The 22,598-nt window shown below is 37.4% G+C and overlaps 2 protein-coding genes and 1 pseudogene across 4 annotated transcripts; all 3 read left to right on the plus strand.

The window, feature by feature from the left end:
* Window positions 1-88: 88 nt before the first annotated feature.
* On the plus strand, window positions 89-7,663 carry LOC114745240 (probable plastidic glucose transporter 3). 2 transcript variants are annotated; one of them, XM_028933398.1, is made up of 15 exons: window positions 89-401; window positions 766-901; window positions 1,689-1,782; window positions 1,888-1,955; window positions 2,040-2,172; window positions 3,290-3,389; window positions 3,519-3,631; window positions 3,796-3,889; window positions 4,632-4,785; window positions 4,903-5,046; window positions 5,137-5,210; window positions 5,439-5,527; window positions 5,781-5,895; window positions 6,488-6,704; window positions 7,355-7,663. In XM_028933398.1, the coding sequence occupies exons 2-14, from the start codon at window positions 820-822 to the stop codon at window positions 6,674-6,676; spliced, it is 1,449 nt and encodes a 482-aa protein (XP_028789231.1). In that variant the 5' UTR covers window positions 89-401; window positions 766-819; the 3' UTR covers window positions 6,677-6,704; window positions 7,355-7,663. The 2 variants fall into 2 exon arrangements, with proteins under 2 accessions (XP_028789231.1, XP_028789224.1); XM_028933391.1 differs by lacking the exon at window positions 89-401 and adding an exon at window positions 503-582.
* Window positions 7,664-12,141: 4,478 nt separating this feature from the next.
* On the plus strand, window positions 12,142-15,389 carry LOC114745229 (probable splicing factor 3A subunit 1; annotated as a pseudogene).
* Window positions 15,390-18,926: 3,537 nt separating this feature from the next.
* On the plus strand, window positions 18,927-22,024 carry LOC114745422 (cytochrome c-type biogenesis CcmH-like mitochondrial protein). 2 transcript variants are annotated; one of them, XM_028933581.1, is made up of 4 exons: window positions 18,927-19,187; window positions 20,227-20,418; window positions 21,511-21,642; window positions 21,774-22,024. In XM_028933581.1, exons 2-4 carry the CDS (start codon window positions 20,275-20,277, stop codon window positions 21,972-21,974), a joined length of 477 nt encoding a protein of 158 aa, XP_028789414.1. In that variant the 5' UTR covers window positions 18,927-19,187; window positions 20,227-20,274; the 3' UTR covers window positions 21,975-22,024. The 2 variants fall into 2 exon arrangements, with proteins under 2 accessions (XP_028789414.1, XP_028789421.1); XM_028933588.1 differs by lacking the exon at window positions 18,927-19,187 and adding an exon at window positions 19,268-19,377.
* Window positions 22,025-22,598: the final 574 nt, after the last annotated feature.

The raw sequence follows: 22,598 nt of genomic DNA on the forward strand, positions 1-22,598 counted from the left end.
CAGATAATTCCTCCCCTTCTTCCTCGCACAGGTGTTATCCACGGAGAGCTCTCTGCCAAATGACGCCACCAAAGTGGGTGGTTGCGTAGTTTCATTACATTTTGCATTCCTTCTTCCCTAAAATCTCTGAATGCAAAAGTGCTTATACTCCCCCTCCGTCCTATGCGGAAAACGGTCTTTGAAATCTTCGCCTTTGATCTCCTCATTTTCTTGTTGTGAGGAAGTTGACACTGACGTCGCTCTGCAGCATTCTGCTCTCATTTCAGCCGTTGGGGCCCGCTATCTCATTCACTTAGTTTTCTCATAATCTTCTTTCGCACACGCTTTTTAGATTCAACCGCATCGCTTTCTTTCGATCTCTGCATTCGAAACGCCATTCCAGGTCTCCACCACAGAGGAAGGTACTCATTTTTCAGATCTCTATCTCTCTTTTCTGAGTATATAAATCAATGCAGGTACTTACGGATGTATGTGTGCGCGCCTTCGCGTAACTTTTCTCTTTACGTTTGCACTTGCATTTCTATTTTTGTGTTATTGGGAGAAGTATCCCGATTTGTATGTCCTACTATTTTGAACGAAATGGTAAGTTTCGGTTTTTCCCGGGTTTGAGAAACGAGGATAAATGCTAAACCATCTTGCTCCCCTGTTTTGCCCATGCGATCAAAATGTTGTGGAGTGTTAGATCTAAGGAATTAGTCGTTTCGTACAGCTGGTTGATTACTATAACTCAGAACTATATGGTTGCTGTTTGTTATTTTGATGCAGTCGGGGGAAGGTTTTTCTCTTGCGGGGCTTGGAAAAGGCTTGTACCATTTCGACATGCGGGGACGACTTATTGATCCGTACAAGCGAGTGGCTTCCAAGGATCACATAATTTCGTATGACAAAGAAGAAAATTCAGGTATTTCCCCCTCCCCTACCTTTCAGATGTTACTATCTTTTTAAAGCATATGTTGATCATACGTGTTTGTTCAAAGATTAATAAAATTAGTTGCGTTTGTTTTAGGAAACAAAATTTCAAATTAGGAACTTTTAATTATTTTTTTTCCAATTGCATCACACAGTTTTGAACCCTTGATCATCACCTAAACCTTGCCACTCGTGATTTTATAATGTGATTATTTATTAGTGATAAACATAGTTAGAAAACCAGAGTAGAATATAGCATCTTAAACGAACTTTTGGGGTTAGATTAGAAAATGGATAAATAAAAAGGTCGCTTCAAAACAGATTAAGACCAGCTATTCAATAAACTATCATTAGATATTTTGATATATTTTCCTGAAAATTCATGCTAACAGAAGTACGATATTGGTTTGGGTCGTACTTATACTGATGATAATTAATGTGAAAGTACGCTCAAGTTTGTTGTACACTGACAAGTCATCATCCTATGAGCTTGTTATTTTTTACTTGAAATAAATATAAACAGCATGCACCCATGCACATAAGATTAGAAAACAAGATAAACCATACCTTCTATATTTAGGTAAAGTCTATGTAACAATTCCACAAACTTTTTGAGCTTCTGGGTCATCTCTTCTTTTGTCCCAGTTTCACATTTTTCCTTTCTATGGGAGTGAAAATTTTGAGTCTGCATTTTTGTTTTTTTACTCTATCTTGTTTATGAATACTAGTTAGAAATTTGTTCTCATGATATTGTTGCTTTTCACTCTTCACGTCTTCAGGGCGTTTACTGACTGGAAAACCTTCTTGGAAGCGCTCATTGCGGCATATATTAGTGGCTTCCATTTCTTCATTTTTATATGGCTATCATCTTGGGTGCGTCTCACGCTGATGCTCTGGCTGATCTTCATTCTTCTTATGTCTGTAATTTCTGCGGGAAGATGTTATTAGCTTTAATTGTTTTTGTCTGTACTAATGCAGAGTAGTCAATGAAACCTTAGAGAGCATTTCTATAGACCTTGGGTTTAGAGGGAACACCATGGCTGAAGGTACTCTATCTGGTTGGCTTTAAATCTTTTATCTTGTTCTATGGATCTAAAATATGTACTTTCCTTCTTCTATATTTGATGAAGGTCTGGTAGTAAGTACATCTTTGGGTGGTGCTTTTGTTGGATCTCTGTTCAGTGGGTGGGTTGCAGATGGGGTCGGACGTAGAAGGGCATTCCAGTTATGTGCTTTGCCTATGATCATTGGGGCATCAATGAGGTATCTTCCGCTTGATTGCAAATTAAATTTTACTGTTATATATGTAGAATATTGTGATCTTGTTCTACAAGACATAAAGAGGCCTTCTGAGAAAAAAAATGATAAACCCATACTTTGATTGGAAATTTGCTAAGACTCAATATAGAAGGATACTTCATGCTTCAATTATTATTATTATTATTTTTTTATGTTTACTTTATTAAGTTGGCAGAGCAGCTGGATTGTTTTCTACCTGAGAAGGAAGCATTAGCAAATAGCAAGTGCGTTCTTTTACACACACACACACACACACACACACACACACACTCAATGTATTTTGGAAAGAGACTTCTTTTGATGATTGTAATTGCATATTGCTTGCTGTGATAATGTTCAAAGAGTTAAACCTTCTCTCTCTCTCCTGCTTCCTTATCTCTCCCCGTTTCATCTTCCCGTCTTACATCATTCTTATTCTTATTAGCAATATACTCCTCTAGTCTTATTTATAAAGCAGAGAGAGAAGATTTTTCTTGGTCCTATTTATAGATAGTTTTCAGCATGAATGTATTATTATAATTTAGATAGTTATATGTTTTGAAAAGTGTGTATATTATATAGGGGTGAAGTTGAAAAGTTGTTATATTTTAATAGAGAGTTAATGCAGTTTAAGGTTTTCTTTGGTTTGTGTAAAACATGCTGGAAGTACGTAATAAATAAAACCAGAGGAGTGCGTATATATATATCCATGCTATCAAAGTTTTAGTTTGAAGGGTGGGGTAATCTTTCTCTAATTTGTTTATTTAACTATGCAAGCTGTGAAATTTAATTTCCTTTTTTTTTTGTTCAGTGAATAAATGGGTGATCATTTAATTTAGCTTCTTAGTTGATGCAAGAAACTTTGTCCAGATAATGTCTTTGCTTTCAAGCTGAAGTAATTGAGAATGAGAAAAGATTATGTTGCAACTTTTAATGATCATTGTGATGAAATAGTGGAATTCTCTATTCAAATGTACTCTCTCTTGCATATGAGTTAAAGTTCTCTTTCTTAGGGTTGTCCAAATTAATGTCTTTTTGCTCCAAGATGTCCTTCTATTTAATCAGATATATATAGCTATAAACTAATGAATTGCTACTGCAGTGCAACAACAAAAAGCCTGTGGGGTATGCTTTTGGGAAGGTTATTTGTTGGCATTGGAATGGGACTTGGCCCACCTGTTGCAGCTCTTTATGTGGCTGAGGTATATATAAGTGACGATAGCATCAAGATTTTTGCTACATTATGAGATCACATTATTTCTCAATTGTAAAGATCTTTTGAACTTTTGTTTTTGGCCAAATACTTACTTTAAATCCTTTTGCTATAATAGGTGTCACCCACAGCTGTAAGGGGTGCTTTTGGTAGCGTAACTCAAATTGCAGCATGTTTTGGACTTATGGGCTCTCTATTTATTGGATTCCCATCCAAAGAATTAGTGGGTTGGTATGGAATGTTAAATGGACTAAGTGAAGCTGATGGATGTGTTTGTGTGTGTTTGAAGAGCTTATGAATATATTTTTACTGTAGAGTTATTTATTAATCTCAGTTTTCTCAATTTCCTTGATTTGGAGTTGTATTTTTGAAAGGTAATTATGTAACATGATCAGGTGGCGGATTTGTTTCTGGGTATCTGCCATTCCTGCTGCAATACTGGCCTTTTTCATGGAGTTCTGCGCTGAGAGTCCTCATTGGCTTTATAAGGTTATCTACTCTTCCATTTCATTTATACGTAACTAACTACATGAACCTAGTCAGCACAACATGCTTTAAACTTCATATTATTTGATCATTTTAGTGAGTTTCATTGATTGAGTGAAATAGAAAATTTTGGTCCTCATCACAGCTTATAGATGTTTAAGTATGAGATTTACCAAGTTTATTGCCTGGATAGACAGACAGATAGCTTCAGAGGTAGAAGCAGTGGCACAACCAGTCATAATAGTTAAATATCTGAAAAGTTACTTGTCGATAGAGTCAAATGATGTTGTGTGGTCAATATTGCCAGCCTTAATTAGTCGCATAAAGCTTGTTACTATTTTTGCTGTTTATTATAACAGTTTTGAATTAAGGAGTTTGAAGTGCTGTTTCTCTTGCGCCCCTTCTGTGGAGACTGGAGAATATTTTGATGTGATGTTGTTTAAAGGCATATTGCCTTTAATCATGCAAACGAATGAGATTCTCTCTCCTTGTTTCTCTTCGTGACTTTGCACCCTCATTATGTTTGATAGCCCCCTAAAAATTAAACAAGGATTAAACAATGTTGATGTCCATTTTCAAAGCATTTTTGGACAACTAACCTATAGCAGGAATAACGTGCCGGGCACATCCCTCTTGTCTGTATTTCTTTAATTCTTTCTATATGTGCTTCGTATTTATCTGATCCGTTAAGATAATCTGTCTATCCTGGCGCTTGTAATTTTTTTGAATTTTTGAATTTGCTCAGAGGGGAAGAAGCAATGAGGCTGAAGCAGAATTTGAGAAGCTCTTGGGAGGGATACATGTGAAACCTGCAATGACTGAACTGTTGAGGACTGGAAGAGATGATGAGACTGATAAGGTGAAACTTTCAGAATTACTCTGTGGCCGTCATTTCAAAGGTACATATTATATCTATCTATCTATATATCTATATATATATATATTGTTTAGGTCGTTTGTACAACATAGTTTCTTCTAGATAAATGCTTGATAGTTAATGAGTAATGCTTTTGCAGTGATGTTCATTGGATCTACGCTTTTTGCTTTACAGCAGCTATCTGGCATAAATGCTGTTTTTTATTTCTCTTCGGCTGTCTTTAAAACCTTTGGTGTCCCATCTGGCCTTGCAAACACATGTGTAGGAATTTGCAATTTACTGGGTATGTTTTTCTTTTTTTTTAGTCCAAACTATTTTTACTGCTTTTGTGGTGATTTCTCTATTTGACTGATCATGTTGTTTGTAACTTTAGGGTCTGTTCTTGCAATGATTCTAATGGATAAACTTGGAAGGAAAGCGCTTCTCCTGTGGAGCTTTTTGGGCATGGTATGGAGGAAAAAAACCTGAATACCAGAATATTGCTGAAACTATATTTTCAAAGATTGAATTTCATTATACTCTTTATTGTAATTTTCTGAGCCATGTTAATAGTAGGCGCATGCATATGACACTATTGCCAAGTTTAGTTCATCTCCAAATGTAAAATTTCCCATAGAATTTGACTTTAGGTCATGAGAACTCTATTATCTGACCTTACTCTTTTTGTTGGTTTAGGCGGTGGCAATGGGTCTCCAAGTTATTGCTGCAAGTTCTTTGGCGTCAGGGTCTGGAGCAATGTATTTATCTGTTGGTGGCATGTTGATGTGAGTGATCAGAGAACTTCACATCTAATTGTGCGGTAAAAAAGAGTAAATGAATTATCAGAAATCATATATCATACATTAAATTAAAACACACACACACAGAGCAACAGGAAAACGTAATGGCGGCATGTAACTTGGACATCTCTTTATGGGGGGTGTAATTTATTACTAAAATGGAGAAAGATCTAATTCAAATTATTAAAAAAAATCATTTTTTATGATGGGTTTGCTAAAAGTGGAATGGACCATGCAGGTTTGTCCTGACATTCTCTGTGGGAGCCGGTCCCGTACCTTCTCTTCTGCTATCAGAAATATTACCCAGCAGGATCAGGGCAAAGGCATTGGCAATTTGCTTGGCTGTGCATTGGGTAATTCGTTTTGAATTTATTCCTGTTTAATGCTTTCAGCGGACAATTGTTCATTTTTTCTATTCCCTTTTTTGACCTATCTCATGAAATTAGAAACTAGTTTATAATGTTTGCCCTCACTGCATTTTCCATTACCATATTCACCTTGGACAGATCTGCTAGTTATGTTTATAATGTGAGTTTTAAAACTAACTTCCACTGGCAATCTTTCCTGGGAGTGTTTGCGGCTCCTTTGTCTGTGAGCTAAGCTTATGAATCAGATAATTGGTGACCTAATGCTACATCACTATGAATATTGAGATGGTTATTAGTTTGAGTCTTGATGATCCTGTCGTGACATGTGTAATTCTGTTCACTTTCATGGCTCGTGTATTAGTTTGGTTGAGGTTAAGTAGCGGTGAGTTACTCTAAATATTGACGATTTAAAGTATGGTCATGATAATCCTGTCGTGACATGTTTAATTCTGTTGAGTTTCATGTCATTTTTTACTACGGTTATCTGTATTATTTTCTTCCTTATTTCTCTGCTCTATCCTCTTTCTTGCCCAATGGAATCAAGTTCAGAGATTGCTGATGCGCTTTTCTTTTACAGATGATTAATTTCTTTGTTGGTCTGTTATTTTTGCGCTTGCTGGAACAACTCGGGGCACAACTCCTGTATACTATTTTTGGCGCATTCTGTCTGGTGGCAGTGATATTTGTGAAGAATAATGTTGTGGAAACAAAAGGAAAGTCACTACAAGAAATTGAAGTTGCACTTCTTTCACAAGAAGCAGCATAAATGGTTAAAGAGGGGCAAGATGAGTTAGGTATATATTCATATTGGTCCCTTTTTCAACCAAAAAAGTACTTACCTTGTTGCACACATCAATAACTTGGTCAACACAAAAACTTAAGCCCCTAAAGAGAAGTCCGTAAATAGCTTTCTAAGAGCATACCACTTCTCAAGAAAATCCTGTGGATTTGAAGCATACTCTTGCTTATAGTTTTAGCCAAGAAAAGATGTGGTTGCAAATATTAAATTCTAAACCACTTTCAGGGGTTTCAATTAAGGATTTCTTGAAAAGTTTCAAGAGTTTCAAATTCTTAAGTGCACATTCATGAATAGTTTTTTTTTTTTTTTGGGGCTACGTATAGGTATCTTCTTATTAGAGCCAATCTTATTTGAAGTGCTGTCAGGTATTAAATATGAGTATCTCTTTCAGCAGAGGTTCAAATGTTGATTTGTCACGTTGTGATGGATGAGCTTCTTCTGTTAAACTTAACCCATTTGGTTCATGAATAGCATTTTATAATGGCTTAAATTGACTTCTTATGGGGATGGATTGGTATCAACAGAAAGCCTTTATGCTGAATACAAGAGTCCAACAAAGAAAAAAATAACAAAAAGCCAAACTAAAGGATTGATTTAAAGACATTTTGTGTTGGGACTAATGCTATATATTTCTGTGTTTTGCAGGGAATCTTCTGGCACATGTACCTGTCCTCTTGGAAGGGTCACCATATATAACGTAATTCTATTAATAGCTTACTAGAAGGCCTATGTAAATTTCGAGTGTTTTTCTATGTTTCTTGTCAAATGTAAGATTGATGGCCACATTGTGATTAATGATCTTTGAGGACGACTATAGCTACACAATTGATGTCAAAATTTTGTTATTCTTCACTTGGTCGAAGGAATTCACGGAGGGTTGAACGTACAATTTCATACTTACGCAAGATTTAAGGAGATGCGAATTGTCAATTGAGCCAAGCGGTTCTGACAGTTAAGGTTAGTGCTAGGGTCTGGCAACTATTGATATTTTATTTTTTGTCATTCTTCACTTTGAAGAAACTCGTACGCTCAGTGCATTCATGAAACATCGAAATGGAGCTGGAAAACGGGTCAAGCTAGCCCTACAAGGCCTGTCTTTCATGGACCATAGGTTTAAACGGGCTGGCTCGTTTATGAAGCCCAGCCCATGAACTCGTGGGCTAGTCCTTGGACTTTTTGCCCGTTTAGCAAAAAAAATTTCTTACAAGTTTTAAAAAAAATAATGATAAAATGACAAAATGACTTATTAAAGATATTGTCTTGAAAAAAAAGAAAGAAAAAACTAGTAGTATGGATATTAGCTCTTGAGATATATGATATATGATTGAGTTCTATTTTTTTCATAATAAATTTCTTTAAAGTTAATTTTCCTTAATTTTTTTTCCATGCTCTTTTTAACTTTTTAATAAAAATGTAATTTCTAAAGAAAATTTGTTATTATGCTAACTCACATGTTACCTTTTTTTAAGTTGAAGATGTAAATTATTTTTTAATTTCAAATTAAAAATTTTATTTATATTAAAATCATAGAATACTGTAACAAAAAAAAATCAACAAATGCTAATCAAGAAAAACAGCTTTTGAACCATACATCTACAATTGCTATAAAATGTGTAGATTATGCTCAGTGAGATAATACTCATTTTTATTCACAATGATGGCTTTTAAAATAATATTAATAGATTGTAATCATTTTATATTATATTTATATTAATTTTTCATGTATAATAACTTTTTTTTTGGGGTAAAAAGTGACAAAATTGTAATTTTATCCATTTTCTTCAAATATGCTAAGTGACTTGCTATGAGTAACCAGGTGTATTCCTTTTTCTATTTCAATCATAGGGCTTTCTTTTTTAGGTTAAAAAATAAATATAATTATAATATTTTTTTCAAGGCATATATATTTTCTAATTGGAGACAATTCTTTTCGAGACACTGTTGGGTACCAAATGTAGGCACATTTTCCAACAGGAATTCAAACATTGATTTGTCATGTTGTGAGGGACTAGTCCCTTCTGCTAGACCCAACTCTTATTGATTAAATGGGCTAGCCAGGGGTATTAGAGGGTTAGCTTTTTTATTTTTTAGTTCTACAAGGCCAGCCTTTCTAAGCTTAACTTATATTTAGAGGCCTCAAATTATAAGCTTGGCCTTTATTTTAAATAAGTTTAAATGGGTTCGGTCTGTTTTCTCGACTGTAGCCGAATACACAATTCCATAGTAAGATTTAAGAAGGGGCAAGGTGTTAATTGAGCTGGCAGATTCGATAGAAAATTCTTCACTTAGACAATATTGGTTTGAAGACGTTGAGATGCAATACGAAAAGTGCTGGTAGAGAATTAAGATCCATTATTTCAATTTGTCAAAATGTTCATTTTGCCTAGTGACTTCAAATTTATTTTTTGGTTGAAAAAACCAACTCACGGAGTTACAATGATATAAATGAAAATAGTAATCTGCGCAAAATATGACCTGTTTTGGAATTTTAAAATACTACCTACTAAAAATTCTTTAAAAAAATCCAATGTGGAGGTTATGAAGTTGTGATGTTCAAGAATTGGCTTCTACTATTCATCATTTTGATGAATGGAATGATTAATAATTTTGTGAAGTTAAGAATAACCAAATTCAGGTCATAAATTCTTTTTTTTTTAATGGGAGAGGAAAGAACACAAACAACTAAGGATTAACAGAGGAAAGGAAAGAAGCTGCAGCCATATCATGCTGGAAGAATTGGCGACACGCTGCCGGGGGCTCAGACAAGATCACTAAGTTATTAGACAAAGCTTGAGCTTCGTTGGCGATCATATCAGCAACTAAGTTTGCCTCACGGTCACAGAAAGCCAGGGCCACCTTCCACTGCTGATCTAGCATACTCCGAATTTCAGAAAGCAAAATGTAGTCAGGGTGATCTTGCAAGGCTCCAGCATTAACCAGGTTTAGCAATTCTTAAGAATCACATTCTATAAGGAGGGACCGCCAGCCCCACTCCCAAGCTAGCTTGAGGTCCTAAAGAACCCCCCATGCCTCTGTCGAGAGACAAGAGCCAATCCTAAACTTATACATGAAACTGCGGACAAAGCTCCCAGTGTTATCATGAGTAAGGCCACCACACGAGCAAGCACCAGAGGCAGCATTGAAGGACCCATCCGTGTTGAACTTCAAGGTACCACATGCGGGCGGAACCCATCGAACCCCACCTTCTAGAGGCCTCTTGCAAGAACCCAGATTGACAGATCCCCAAGCGAGAACACATCTAGAACGTTCCATTATGTCAGTACAAGATGCAGAGAATCCATTGAAAATGCGATCATTTTGAGCTAGCCAGAGGCGTCTGCATAACATAACAAACCACCAACTCCACTTGTGTCCACAGAGCCTTAGCGAAGTCTTGAGATTCCCAGTTAACCACTCCAAGGAATTGCTGACTACGAAGAAGGATGACTGCATGTTGTGTGGGACAAACAAGCACCATAAATGCTTCGAAACCTAACAGTCTCTAAGGGCGTGCAATACAGATTCTAGGATAAGACCACAAACGCCGCATACTCTAGTGTCATGAAGACCACATCTAAACCTGGCTTCGTTCGTGAGAAGACGGTCGTTGACACATAGCCACATAAAGGAATAGTAACACTGTGGGATCCTGAGCTTCCACAACATACGCCAGATACTATGATGAGAAGATTCACTACACCCACTAATATGGTCGTAGGCTGACTTAACTGAAAAGGTCCCATTTAGAGACCAACACCAAACTGGGCTATCCTCCCTACTATCATGAAGGTGCACGTGAGAAATAGCTTCAACAACATGATGCGTGAGTAGATCTTTGAGAGCATTCCAATCCCAGGACCCCGAAGCAGACACACAGTCACTCACTTTCCAATCCACAGTGTTGGTGGGGATCTCTGGCACCAAGTCCTTAAGCTTCCCCAGATGGGGGACCCAGGCATCCTTCCAAGGAGATACTGATCAGCCATCACCAATCCGCCAAGCCAGCCCCTCCTTCACACTTTCCTAGTTTGCTTGGATACCAGACCATGTCCTAGATGCCACCTTGTGACATTCAACTTTAGGGATAGTATCGACCCCACATTTGTACTTTTCACGTAGGAACTTGACCCACCGTAGGTCTCTACGCTTGATTAATGACCAACCTAACTTCATCATGAAGCCGTTATTTTGATGTTTGGCTTACCGGAATCCAAGCCCTCCATCGGACCTTCGTTGGCAGACGTTGTCCCAAGATACCAAGTGAATCTTACGGCTCGAGCTAGTGCTACCCCACAGGAAGTTCCTACGCTTCTTATCAATCTTATCACAAGTATCTTTCGGGAGGGGAACGGTTTGCATTGCAAAAGAAGGCATAGTCGTGAGGACTAAAGAAACCAAGGTGGTTCTCATAGCCAGTGATAAACTATTTGCTTTCCACAAGGATAGTCTACTGTCCATCTTATCCAGGATCACCTTATATGATGCCTTGGTAACCCTCTGGTGGATAACGGGCATGCCAACATATTTGTCGAGGTCAAGGGTGGAAGTGAAGCCTATAAAATTACTAATTTCCTTTACTCTAGTGTGATTGACGTTCGGGAAAAGGACACACAGGTTTTGTTGGCATTCACTTTCTACCCCAAAACTGCGCAGTAATCATAAGTCATAAATTCTCAAATAACAATAGAAAGAGAAGATTTTTCCCGAAAAAAAATTCTTCATCTGGTTAACTAAGATAAAATTTATTAAATTTATAATTTTCATCTTGAGAGGTTGTATGCTCGAAACTATTATACAAATTAAGATGTTTCAAAGTTATGTATAAAGGTGACTGTATTCGAGAAAAATTGTAAAAATATGCACAAATAAAATATTGATTAATAAAGATAATATGATTTGTAGCATAAAAAACAAATTAAGTTGGTGAGAGATGTATTATCTATAACTTTATAAGTGATTAAATTATATATACATATATGTCAAATTAAGCAAAAAGAGATTAAAAATAAATTTTCCCATTTTAATTTAAGAAATATAGAAATAGAGAAAAAATTTGATGTAATATATATGATGAAGATTAGTATAATTATTACTAATTAAATATTATAAGTAAATTTTAAAAATTATTAAAAATAAAATAATAGACATATTTTTACTTGATTGGAAATAAGTATATAAAGTACTACCTTCGGTTCTAATCTAATTATAAGATCACATTTGTATCTTTTTATTTTATTTTATACAACACATTTGTATCTTATAATTAGTGGTATAAAATAATACACATATCTTGATTTGATGTCCGTATGCACTCAAGGCCCAATATGGTCCGACCCGACAAAATCCAGCCAATATGCCAACTGAGGTCGGTGCCGCCGTCCCGCCCAATGTGGTCCGACCCGATAAAATCCGCCCCACTCCGGCACTCCGCATCATTTCACCCTTCTCCCCTCTTCGAATCGCCTGTAGCTCCTTCGGCCTCCGTGTGCCCGTCCGTGCTCGCCTCACCGCGGTTTCGTCGCCGTAAAGGCGAAATTGTAAACGTCGGTGGCTCTCCTTCACTGTCTTCCCTGTCTCTCGTTATTCTTCTTGTGTTTTTTTGGTTAAATATAATTTCCATGTTTATTGATCTGCTTGTCTCACTGAGTTCTTGTCTTGGTATTCTTTTGTTTGATTTTTGTTTAGATTTTGCTTTAAGCTGCACTCATGTTGCGTCATCATTTTGCAGGTTGGTTTCGATAGCTAGCGCCTACTTGTATGCCCTATTTTTGCCCCAACGTTGAAGAAAGGGGCTAACAGGCTTTGGAATTTGTTTTGAAGTCGCCGTAATGTTGGGTTCATTACCGATATTGCCTCTTCCTGCTCCTCCCTCTGATGGAAATCTAGGTCCTCGCCCTGAGGCTCAATTGCCTGAGGAGAGGGAGGATGAAAAATCGTCTAAGGAGGAGGAGGCCAAATCGAATTCTACATCAGTTGCTACGCACACTAGAACTATTGGAATCATACATCCCCCTCCAGATATTAGAACTATCGTGGATAAAACTGCCCAGTTCGTTGCTAAAAACGGGCCCGAATTTGAGAAAAGGATCATTGCAAATAACACCGGCAATGTTAAGTTCAATTTCCTGAATTCATCGGATCCCTATCATGCATACTATCAACATCGGTTAGCAGAATTTCGTGCCCAAAACCAATCTTCTACCCTGCAATCTCCTTTGCAACCTGTAGATTCAGCTTTGTCCGAACCAACCTTATCTGCACCAGCCTCTGACATTAATGATGCTGCAGCAGCACCAACAGCAGCAACAAAGCCCGACCCCTCCTCTCAGTTTAAGCCTGTGAGGAAAGTACTTGAACCTCCAGAAGCTGAGCAGTATACAGTTAGGCTTCCTGAAGGGATTACAGGGGAAGAGCTAGATATTATAAAGCTCACGGCACAATTTGTGGCTCGAAATGGAAAATCATTTTTGACAGGGTTGACTAGTAGGGAGGTTAATAACCCTCAATTTCATTTCTTGAAACCAACCCACAGCATGTTTACATTTTTCACTTCCCTTGCGGATGCATATTCCAAGGTTTTGATGCCTCCGAAGGGTTGACAGAGAAGCTGAGGAAAAGTGTTTCTGACATGACTACTGTCCTCGAACGGTGTGTGAACAGGCTGGAATGGGAGCGTTCACAGGAGCAAGCTCGGCAAAAGGCTGAGGATGAAATAGAGCAGGAAAGGATTCAAATGGCGATGATAGATTGGCATGATTTTGTAGTGGTTGAAACAATAGATTTTGCTGATGATGAGGATAAGGAGCTGCCTCCCCCAATGACGCTTGAGGAGGTTATAAGGAGGAGCAAAGTTTCAGCCATGGAAGAGGATGTAGTTGAACCTGAAAAGGAAGTTGAAATGGAAATGGACGAGGAAGAGGCCCAACTTGTTGAAGAGGGCATGAGGGCAGCTAGTTTGGAAGACAAGGATGAGGGGAAGAAAGGTGGAGTCAATGTTACAGAGGAGCCTGAACCACCTATGAGGATTGTGAAAAACTGGAAAAGACCAGAGGAAAGGATTCCTGCAGAAAGAGATCCAACAAAGTTTGTTGTTTCCCCTATTACTGGTGAGCTAATCCCAATTAATGAAATGTCGGAACACATGCGGATTTCTCTCATTGATCCCAAGTTTAAAGAACAGAAAGAAAGGATGTTCGCCAAAATTCGTGAGACAACACTGGCTCAGGATGATGAAATCTCAAGAAACATTGTTGGACTTGCACGGACACGTCCTGATATCTTTGGTACTACTGAAGAGGAGGTTTCCAATGCTGTCAAGGCAGAAATTGAAAAGAAGAAAGATGAGCAACCTAAGCAGGTTATATGGGATGGTCACACTGGTAGCATTGGGCGAACTGCGAACCAAGCCATGTCACAGAGTTTGGGTGGTGAGGATCAAAATTATTTTGCTAATAATGAGGCTAAAAACCTCCCTGGCCCTGCTGCACCTCCTCCTCGACCTGGTATGCCTTCAGTTCGTCCTCTTCCGCCACCCCCTGGACTAGCACTGAATCTTCCCCGTGTTTCTCCCCCAACAGTCCAGTATCCTGCCCCAACCAGTGGTGGTCTTTCAGTTCCTCCTCCAAGGCCTCCGTTACCCATTATGCCATCTGTTCATCCAGCTCATCATCCAATGCCAATGACTTCTGGGCAGCAAACATTCATGTCCAGTCAACCACCTCCATTGCCTTCGTCATCAGTTTCTGTGAATGGACCTGTTCCTCCACCCCCAGGTTCTCAATTCACTCCTGTTTCAATTCCTCGACCTTATGCTTCTCTTCCTATTCCTCCACCTGGGATGCCTATGATGCCTCCACCACCTCTGCCTCAAGGAGTGCCGCCCCCGCCCCCACCTGAGGAAGCTCCTCCTCCGCTTCCAGAAGAACCAGAACCAAAGAAGCAGAAGCTTGATGATTCTGCTCTTATCCCAGAAGATCAGTTTTTGGCTCAGCATCCGGTAGGGACTTTGATACCATCTTTTTTTAATGATAATGAATTAATGATAAATTAGCTTTTAATTTACAAAAAATAGCGACAATATTTATCCTTGCTGACATTGTCTTGGTGCAACCAGGGACCAGTTCGTATTTGTGTGTCAGTTCCTAATGTTGATGAAGGAAATCTCAGAGGACAGGTTCTGGAGATTACCATGCAATCTTTGTCTGAAACTATTGGCAATCTGAAGGAGAAAATTGCTGGGGAGATTCAGCTCCCTGCTAACAAACAGAAATTGAGTGGAAAACCTGGCTTTCTCAAGGATAATATGTCACTTGCTTATTACAATGTGGGAGGAGGGGAGGTGCTCTCTCTCACATTAAGAGAGCGTGGTGGTAGAAGGAGATGAGTTCATGCCTGCCCATCTGTTCAAGGTTGTCGTTGGAGCTTTTGCCTTATTATTGGGCATATAATTTCTCATAATATTCATAAACTCTTTGGTGCTTCATTAATGTTGGTGACTTTATGTGTAAGCTAGTATTGGCAAGGTTTCAGGATCTTATAATTGCTTGGCAACATTGATGTTAACTTTTAAGTACTGATTCGTGTACCTAGGCCTTATCTTTTGTGAGCAGTGGGAAGTAATGCGATTCCTTTTATATGATTAAGTCAATATTTATACTATCAAGTATCATTTTCTCTTGGATTTCAGTTGATTCCATGCAAATTTAGTAGATTGTTTCCGTTAGAACTCTGCTGCAATTAGTGAAGGGCCGTGTTTTTTTCAATAGTTTGTTCATTTTTAGTGTTGTTTCAAATTTGAATGGGAAGTAGTGATTTAGATTTTTCTTCTCTTCTAGTGTTTAGGTCTTCTTATAGTGGGTATGCTCATACGCCATCACAGTTGAATGGTTGGTTTGATTGGAGGACCTTTTAGGTGCTGAGCTTATGCACCTTTAGCTGGTGCTTCATGTTTGGGGTTAACAGGGTTAGTCTTATTTTCCTTCCATTTATGCTTCACGTAGCCATTCCATGCAATGGTTGGGATGTTTGTTGTTGTTGATTGTGTTGTTTTCTCATAACAGACGTTCTCCATGGACTTATGGGAAGGGCTGTTCAGCTTAGCTGATTTATCCATGAATGGCATGTGGAAGGTAGAACGGTCTGCATTACCTTCTTCGCTGTAATATTATTGTATTTTATTTTTATTTTTTGAGCTATCTGATGGCAGTTGTGCCTACTAATTTTTGCAGCATGGAGCAGGTCTGGTTTCGTCATTTTTGGGGAATTCTTGAAAAATTATGAGCAAGATTACGTTGTGTTTTTCATGGTTAAGCTAAGATGAATTTCAGGTCTTAAATCTTGTTCTGCTAATAGTTATTTGAGATTCACTTTATCTTTCTACTGGGTCGATTCATAGCTCTTGAATCCTTAAGATAGTCAGTATGATCCATTAGAGCCACTTGTCTGTCTTTATGCTTCTTATAATTCTTCTCTCTTATGGCGTTGACCGAGTTTTGTCATGGAAGCAGAAGACCTCTGCATTGATGACTAAAGGTTAGAGCAAAACGCAAGTGATTAGCTCTGTGAGCATCGCATATGCATCGTATTTGTATATACAGAAAACCAAGCCTGATCAATGAATACACATTTGAGTCAAATTATACGCTAGCGGATTGTGATCTGAACAACCAACTCTTCTGATCCCAAAGTTGGCCATTCATTTTTTACCTTTGACACACCGTTCCCATGGCCTGTGTTCCTTCTATGCATCATCTTTTGGGCAGTTTTTATTATATTTTTTTTATTTTTTGTAGTAGCTAGGATTTCAAGTAGTAGGAAACCAAGATGATGAGTTTTATGTCTGTCGTGCTATATTTGATGTTTTGGGAATGGGACATTCGTTTGACTTGATGCGTGATCTCTGAGTGACATGAACTTATGAGATCGTTTGACCTGGCCTAGTTTTGGGCCCATGTCAATCTTCACTCGTCTTATATATGTGGAGTCTCATTTTTCCTCTGGCGATGTCTTAGTTTCAGTGTCACTCTATATCATTTCTTCTTGGAAGGTGATGCTGATGGTAACTCTGACCACTGATGGAAGTAGCAAAGTCGTAATGTTTTTGCATTGACCGGAATGACATTTGAGTTATTTGTGATGAAAGCACCGTCGATGGTATCAGTGCTAATGGAATTGGCCATGGTAATTCACTCAAAAAATTTGGCCAGTCTTACAGCTGAAAAAAGGGGGAAGAAAGTGGCTATCTTCCTTCGTTGAAGAATGATTGTACCATATATGTTATGTAAGACACTGATATGGCCCAGATCTGAATGATGGGTGCTACAGTAGTAAGCTTATCATTTGTCTGCCTCGAGAGCTTGAATGATGTCATTGGACGTGCCCTGGGCATGGATAGCTGTACGTAGAGAAGTCATTATATTGCGTTTTGGATTTGTGATTTAGTTATGGTTTGTTTGTGATTTAGGCATGATGATAAAGGTACAGAAGGTTTTCTTTTTGCCCCCTTTTTGAGGGAAGTAACGTATGGCTCTTTTATGAGAGATGTAGTGGTATGAGAATCAAGGGAGGCATATTGGATAGGCATGGGAATTGGGCTTGATGTTGGTTACATTGGTTCTTAAGAAAAAGTCCTGTACAGGTCAGGAGAAGGATGCATTCAGGGCTGCAGGCCAACATCTACAAGTATGCTTGTGGTATCTGGTTTCCTGTCCATTGCTCAGAGAAAATTAAGCTACAGTCGATGAACAGTCAGAAATTTTTTTTAGTTTTATACTATCTTCGGTCTTAATTACAAACGAGATTTTATAATTGAAACTAAAGCTAGTATTTTATTTAAATTAGTATGGATGATAATTAATTCAGTATGATAAAAATATTGGTTTCTCTCGGGAGGGAAACTGTTAAATGTCTTTTAGACGTTCCCATGGATTGTAGCTTACGCAATTCGCAATGGGAGGCTTAAACCTTTTGGTGATATAACTATATGCTTCTTAATTTAATAATCATATGACACTATTTTAGTCATGTGAATTGGTGGAAATAAATGCATGTAATATATTGAAAAAAAATAAATATAAATATTAGGCACAATCTTTATCTGCGAGGTTTTAGATGCACTCATAAACAGACAAACATTAACACAAACTATCGGGACAGAAAATCTGAAATCTAACAGTTGACAATCTCTTTAGGTTCTTTCCTTTTAAAAAGCATATAAAATTATCAATTGCGCCTTTTGTTTTGCCGAAAGCAATTCACCATTATTTTGTCGTTTACTTCTTCCTCCTTTTTATTTAATGGCTAAAGACGCTTGTTACTTGAGTCTGCGAGATCGATGAGGCTGCTGCAAAACTTGTGTTTTGAACGGATGTTTTGTTGTAATTTAAAGAATTTAACAAATTGGTTAAAAGTACCAGATTATAAATTTTATTGGTCATAAAAGCTTGAATCTGAACATTACTGGTATTTTCTATGCATGAAAACATATTAGGCTTTAGTGACCACTAAAATATCCAAATAGTTATTTTGACCAATTTTCTGGAAATATTTTGCTTTAATTTTCAATAAGATGTTTAACGCGTCTAATGACATTGCGTCCCCCTCCCCCCCGGGGCGAACAAAGGGCTCCTTAAGCCCAATTTTGTTTTTCGCCAATCATACTTATAATATAATATGAAAAAATTATTGTTAAATTATCATATGACAATATGTAGCCAGCCCATTTGGTAGGATAAAGTTTTATTGTTATTTTTTATTTTTTTTTGAATTTTGACTATCTAATTAAATTATCATATTTGAAGTTTTCAATTTGTAAATCTTTTTTGTCCTCCCCATCTCGCTGGGGCTCATGTTTTTATTAATTTTACCATATAAAATCTAAATCACGCAAAATTATACTATGATACATAAGAATTCAACTTCCAAAATTTTAATTTGAGTAAAATACGCTAACTATCCTTCTAATTTTCAAAATATTTTTAATATAATTAACAGTTTGGATCTAAGTGTATATTTTTTAAATTGAAAAAAAAAATCTGTATAATTAAGAAAAAATATAAGAGAGGATGGAATATTTTACTCTTTTTATTTTTATTAGGAAGCACCTCCATCAATGGAAATTTCACAGCTCCATGTGGCACTTCGAGCCTGGCAAACAGGTTCTTCTGCAGCGAAAAAAATCCCGATCAACAGCTAGAATTTCTCCATCTGCCGTCCCGTTTCATCGAATCCTCTCCCTCTCAACGTCTCCATTCGATTCTTACCCTCGTGGCCTCTTCACCTCCATTGTTGAGCTTCTGAGTTTCAGCTTTCAGGCTTCGAGCGTCCTCTCCTGCATCATCGTTTAGCTGCGCCTCTGCTTCGTGACTCTGGCAGCGTTGTTCTGCGTCTCCGTGAATTTGCCATTGCCAGGGTGTTTGTAGCATACCTTACTCCTTCATTCCCTCCATTCTCCCTGCTTCGTCTTCTTACTTCTTATCCTGTAATTTTTTTTTTAAAATTCTTTCAATTGTTCAGCTTCAGCTTTCAGACTTAAGAATTTTAAGATGATGTAGTGGCTGTGGACCAAAAGTAACTCCACTTATTGGGAACCAAATCCTGTGTTCGCCTGAAGTCCTTAACTGCTATATATTGCAGAAATATAGTTCCAATATTTCAAGCAACAGAACGATGTAAAGCACTAGCACTGTTCAGACTATATTTAAGACTGGGTGCGAATTTAATGCTCGCAAGGTGTTCGAGAGAATGCGTGGATGGGAATTATGTGTAGGCTGAGTTTACTGCCCTTTGAATTTGTCATTTAATTACCTAAATTTGACATGACGTGTGCAGAACTCGGTAATGGCCGGCTACATCACTATTAGGGCCCTGGTTTCTTGGTCCTTTGTGGTTGTCCTTCTGATATGATATGAACACTGTGTTCTGCGACGTCAAGTTTAATTCCAATGAATTGAAGTTTAAATACTATGATTAAATATTATGAGGGTTTCCGTATTTGCTAGGGGAGTTGGTGGAACATAAAGATTTTGTTTTTGTCATTGCTTTAAAGGTGCGAAACTCTATTTGTTTTCATTGTTTCAAAGAGTTGGCCGTAGAAATCAGGGATTAGGATTAAAGCGGAGCTGCATGTCTTCTATGTTTTTTCTGTGAAGATGCTAATTTCATTTCACCAAAAAGAAAAAAAAGAATATGCTAATTTCACTCTTGACCTCCACTGCCTGCACAGGAAGTTTTTCAACGAACAGGCAGAAATCTTACATATTTTATCTTGTTAGTCTTGTTATGATGAGCAATTTGTTTGTACTAAGCTCTTAGTCTACATTATAGGTGTTAGCTCTTCATGAATTTGCATTTGCAATCACTGGATATTAAACTTCAGTGAGTCGTCATGCTTGATTGTATTGTGGCTGTTTGATCTTGCCTTTTAGATTTTTGGTTCAATGTATTGATAGAAAGAAAATTCCTTCTATCTCTACTTTTAACATACAAAATTTGTTATTATGTCTCAATGGATTTTGCAGCTGCCTTTAGCAAGATAAATAAATATTAGTGTTTCGCTGCCTTTGGTAATGGGGAGTGAGGCGGATCCAGTAAAGGAGGCCCAAATAGTGGATGCCCGGGCTAGAAACATCAGTCATAATGTGAGGTGCACAGAATGTGGGAGTCAATCCATTGAAGATTCTCAAGCAGACATTGCGATTCTGCTTAGAAAGGTAACAGTACTTGTAGTTTCTAATTAAGGTCACTTCTACAGCCCAATCCGGCAGTAGCTTTGTTTTGGACAATAATTGGTCAAACCTTTTAGTATCATGAAAAATGAAATCGATATCTGCAGCATCTTGTAATGACAGCGCTCTGACCATGAGTGAAATGAATTGGCCAATATGAATATTATGCAGGGTTGTCTTTTTACTAACTAAGTCATGATTGGTAGACTTCATTGGTTTAAACTATATGTTTAGAACATCTACTTGTAACCAAAATTAAAGTTGACAGAAATGGGTGCATGATTTTTCGCAAATTTGATTAATTAATCTACTATTCAGATTGTTTTTCTGTTTGCAACTTATAAGTAATATGTAACAGGAAAGCTTAGGTTTTATTGGTCTCATATGTGTTTTCATTTCATTATTTGTTGCAATTACCTGTTATTTTGCTTTGCCTTATCATAGCACTTCAATCCTTTTTTCAAGGTGAAGATGGCATTTCGATATTTGTTAAGTCATTTCTCACTTTATTTAGTTCTTTCATGCTTATTTTAGCTTTGGGATTTGATTTAAATTGCTTTCCATGTTTCTTCCTAGAGAATACGTATGCCCTTTTTTTTTTTTTTTGTGGGTAAAATCAGATAAGGTTCCCTCCCTTCCCTCTCCCACCTTCTTTTCCCCTGAATTTTAGTGGTTTAAAGAGATCCAATTTCTAAGTTTTATTAATATGCTAAGATTCCTTCTTGTTTCCCTTTTTTACCCCTAGTCTAAGGCAATTGCTCATATGATAATTCTTAGGAAGCTAGCCTGGGCATATCAAGAAATAAATTGATGGATTTGGGCCTTGGGTTGGCGGAGTTAGGGAAGATCAAACAAAATAGGCCTGACTTGTTTGGAAATATAAGACGTTTAACTGCTTTCTTGTGTTCGAAAACCAGGCTGATCCAATATTTGAAGTTGCTGCCAATTCTTGTGCGTTTTTCATCATCTTCTGGACAAATTTTCTGTAAAATAATTAGTCAACCATGAAAATTAATGGCTTTCTTTAGCAAGCCTTTGTGACATATAGTAATCCGTATTATTTGTATTATTTTGCAGTTAATTCGTGATGAGATTCGTAGTGGGAAGACAGACAAGGAAATATACAAGAAGCTTGAGGAAGAATATGGAGAGACTGTACTCTATACGCCAAAGTTTGATTTGCAGACTGCAGCTTTATGGCTATGCCCTGTAAGTTTTTCTCAGGAGGATTGAGAACACTTGAGTTGTTTTTGGCCGAAAGATAACACTTGAATTTGTAACTTATTTTAATCTGATTCATATTCATTCTGATTCCAAAATAACTTGTTCTCTGGGAATAGCTTCTAGTTGCAGGTGCGGCAGCTGGAGTATGGGCTTACAACAAGCACAGGAAGAAGACTAATGTTCATATCATGGCTTTGAACCTTATCAGAGGTGTTCCATTGACCCCAAAAGAAAAACAAACCATGCTTGATCTTCTCACACCACCCCCATCACAGAATCCAAGAACTCCCTTCTGGTGGAGGAGATGGCGAGGGTAATGATCTCATACTGTCTCCTTTCAGGATTTGGATCAATCCCTGCATCGTTATAAAGTTTTGGTTAGGGACTCAGAATAATAATCAAGAGTTATAGACATCATAATTTCTCTGTAGGACAGAAGGTGCCATCAGTGTTTTGTGAAGTTATAGCTAATGTATATATCTATAAAATTTAGTCCTTCCGACTTCCTTCTTCAGCTGTCGTGTATCTATCATTTGTCCTAAGATATATGTTCATAGTACTCCTTCTAGTCCTTATTATTATAAGAGACTGTTAACTAGTTTACTGATTGTAGTAGTTAAAAGCACTGAATTTGTCATAAAATTCAAATAATGCTCAATATTATCCTTATCAATGGTGTTAAATTTCAACTTCATATTAATTTTTAATCTCTCGCTAATTAAATATGGGCATATACAGGAAAAAATGTAATGCTTATCGAAACTATCATCAGGTCTTATAAAAAGGACCAAAAATTTCTTCTAGAAAATGTCTTACAGTAAGGACTGGGGATAGTGTTTTTCTCTATTAGTTTACTCTAGCCGTCATGGTTTTCTATCTTAATTTTACACTTGATCCCGTGAGAACAAAGTCGGATCTTCTTTCGTTCTTGTCGAAGAAAA

The sequence above is a fragment of the Neltuma alba genome, unplaced genomic scaffold, assembly GCF_004799145.2.
Source record: "Neltuma alba isolate B1F8T4 unplaced genomic scaffold, ASM479914v2 tig00000769_pilon, whole genome shotgun sequence".
NCBI lineage: Eukaryota > Viridiplantae > Streptophyta > Magnoliopsida > Fabales > Fabaceae > Neltuma > Neltuma alba.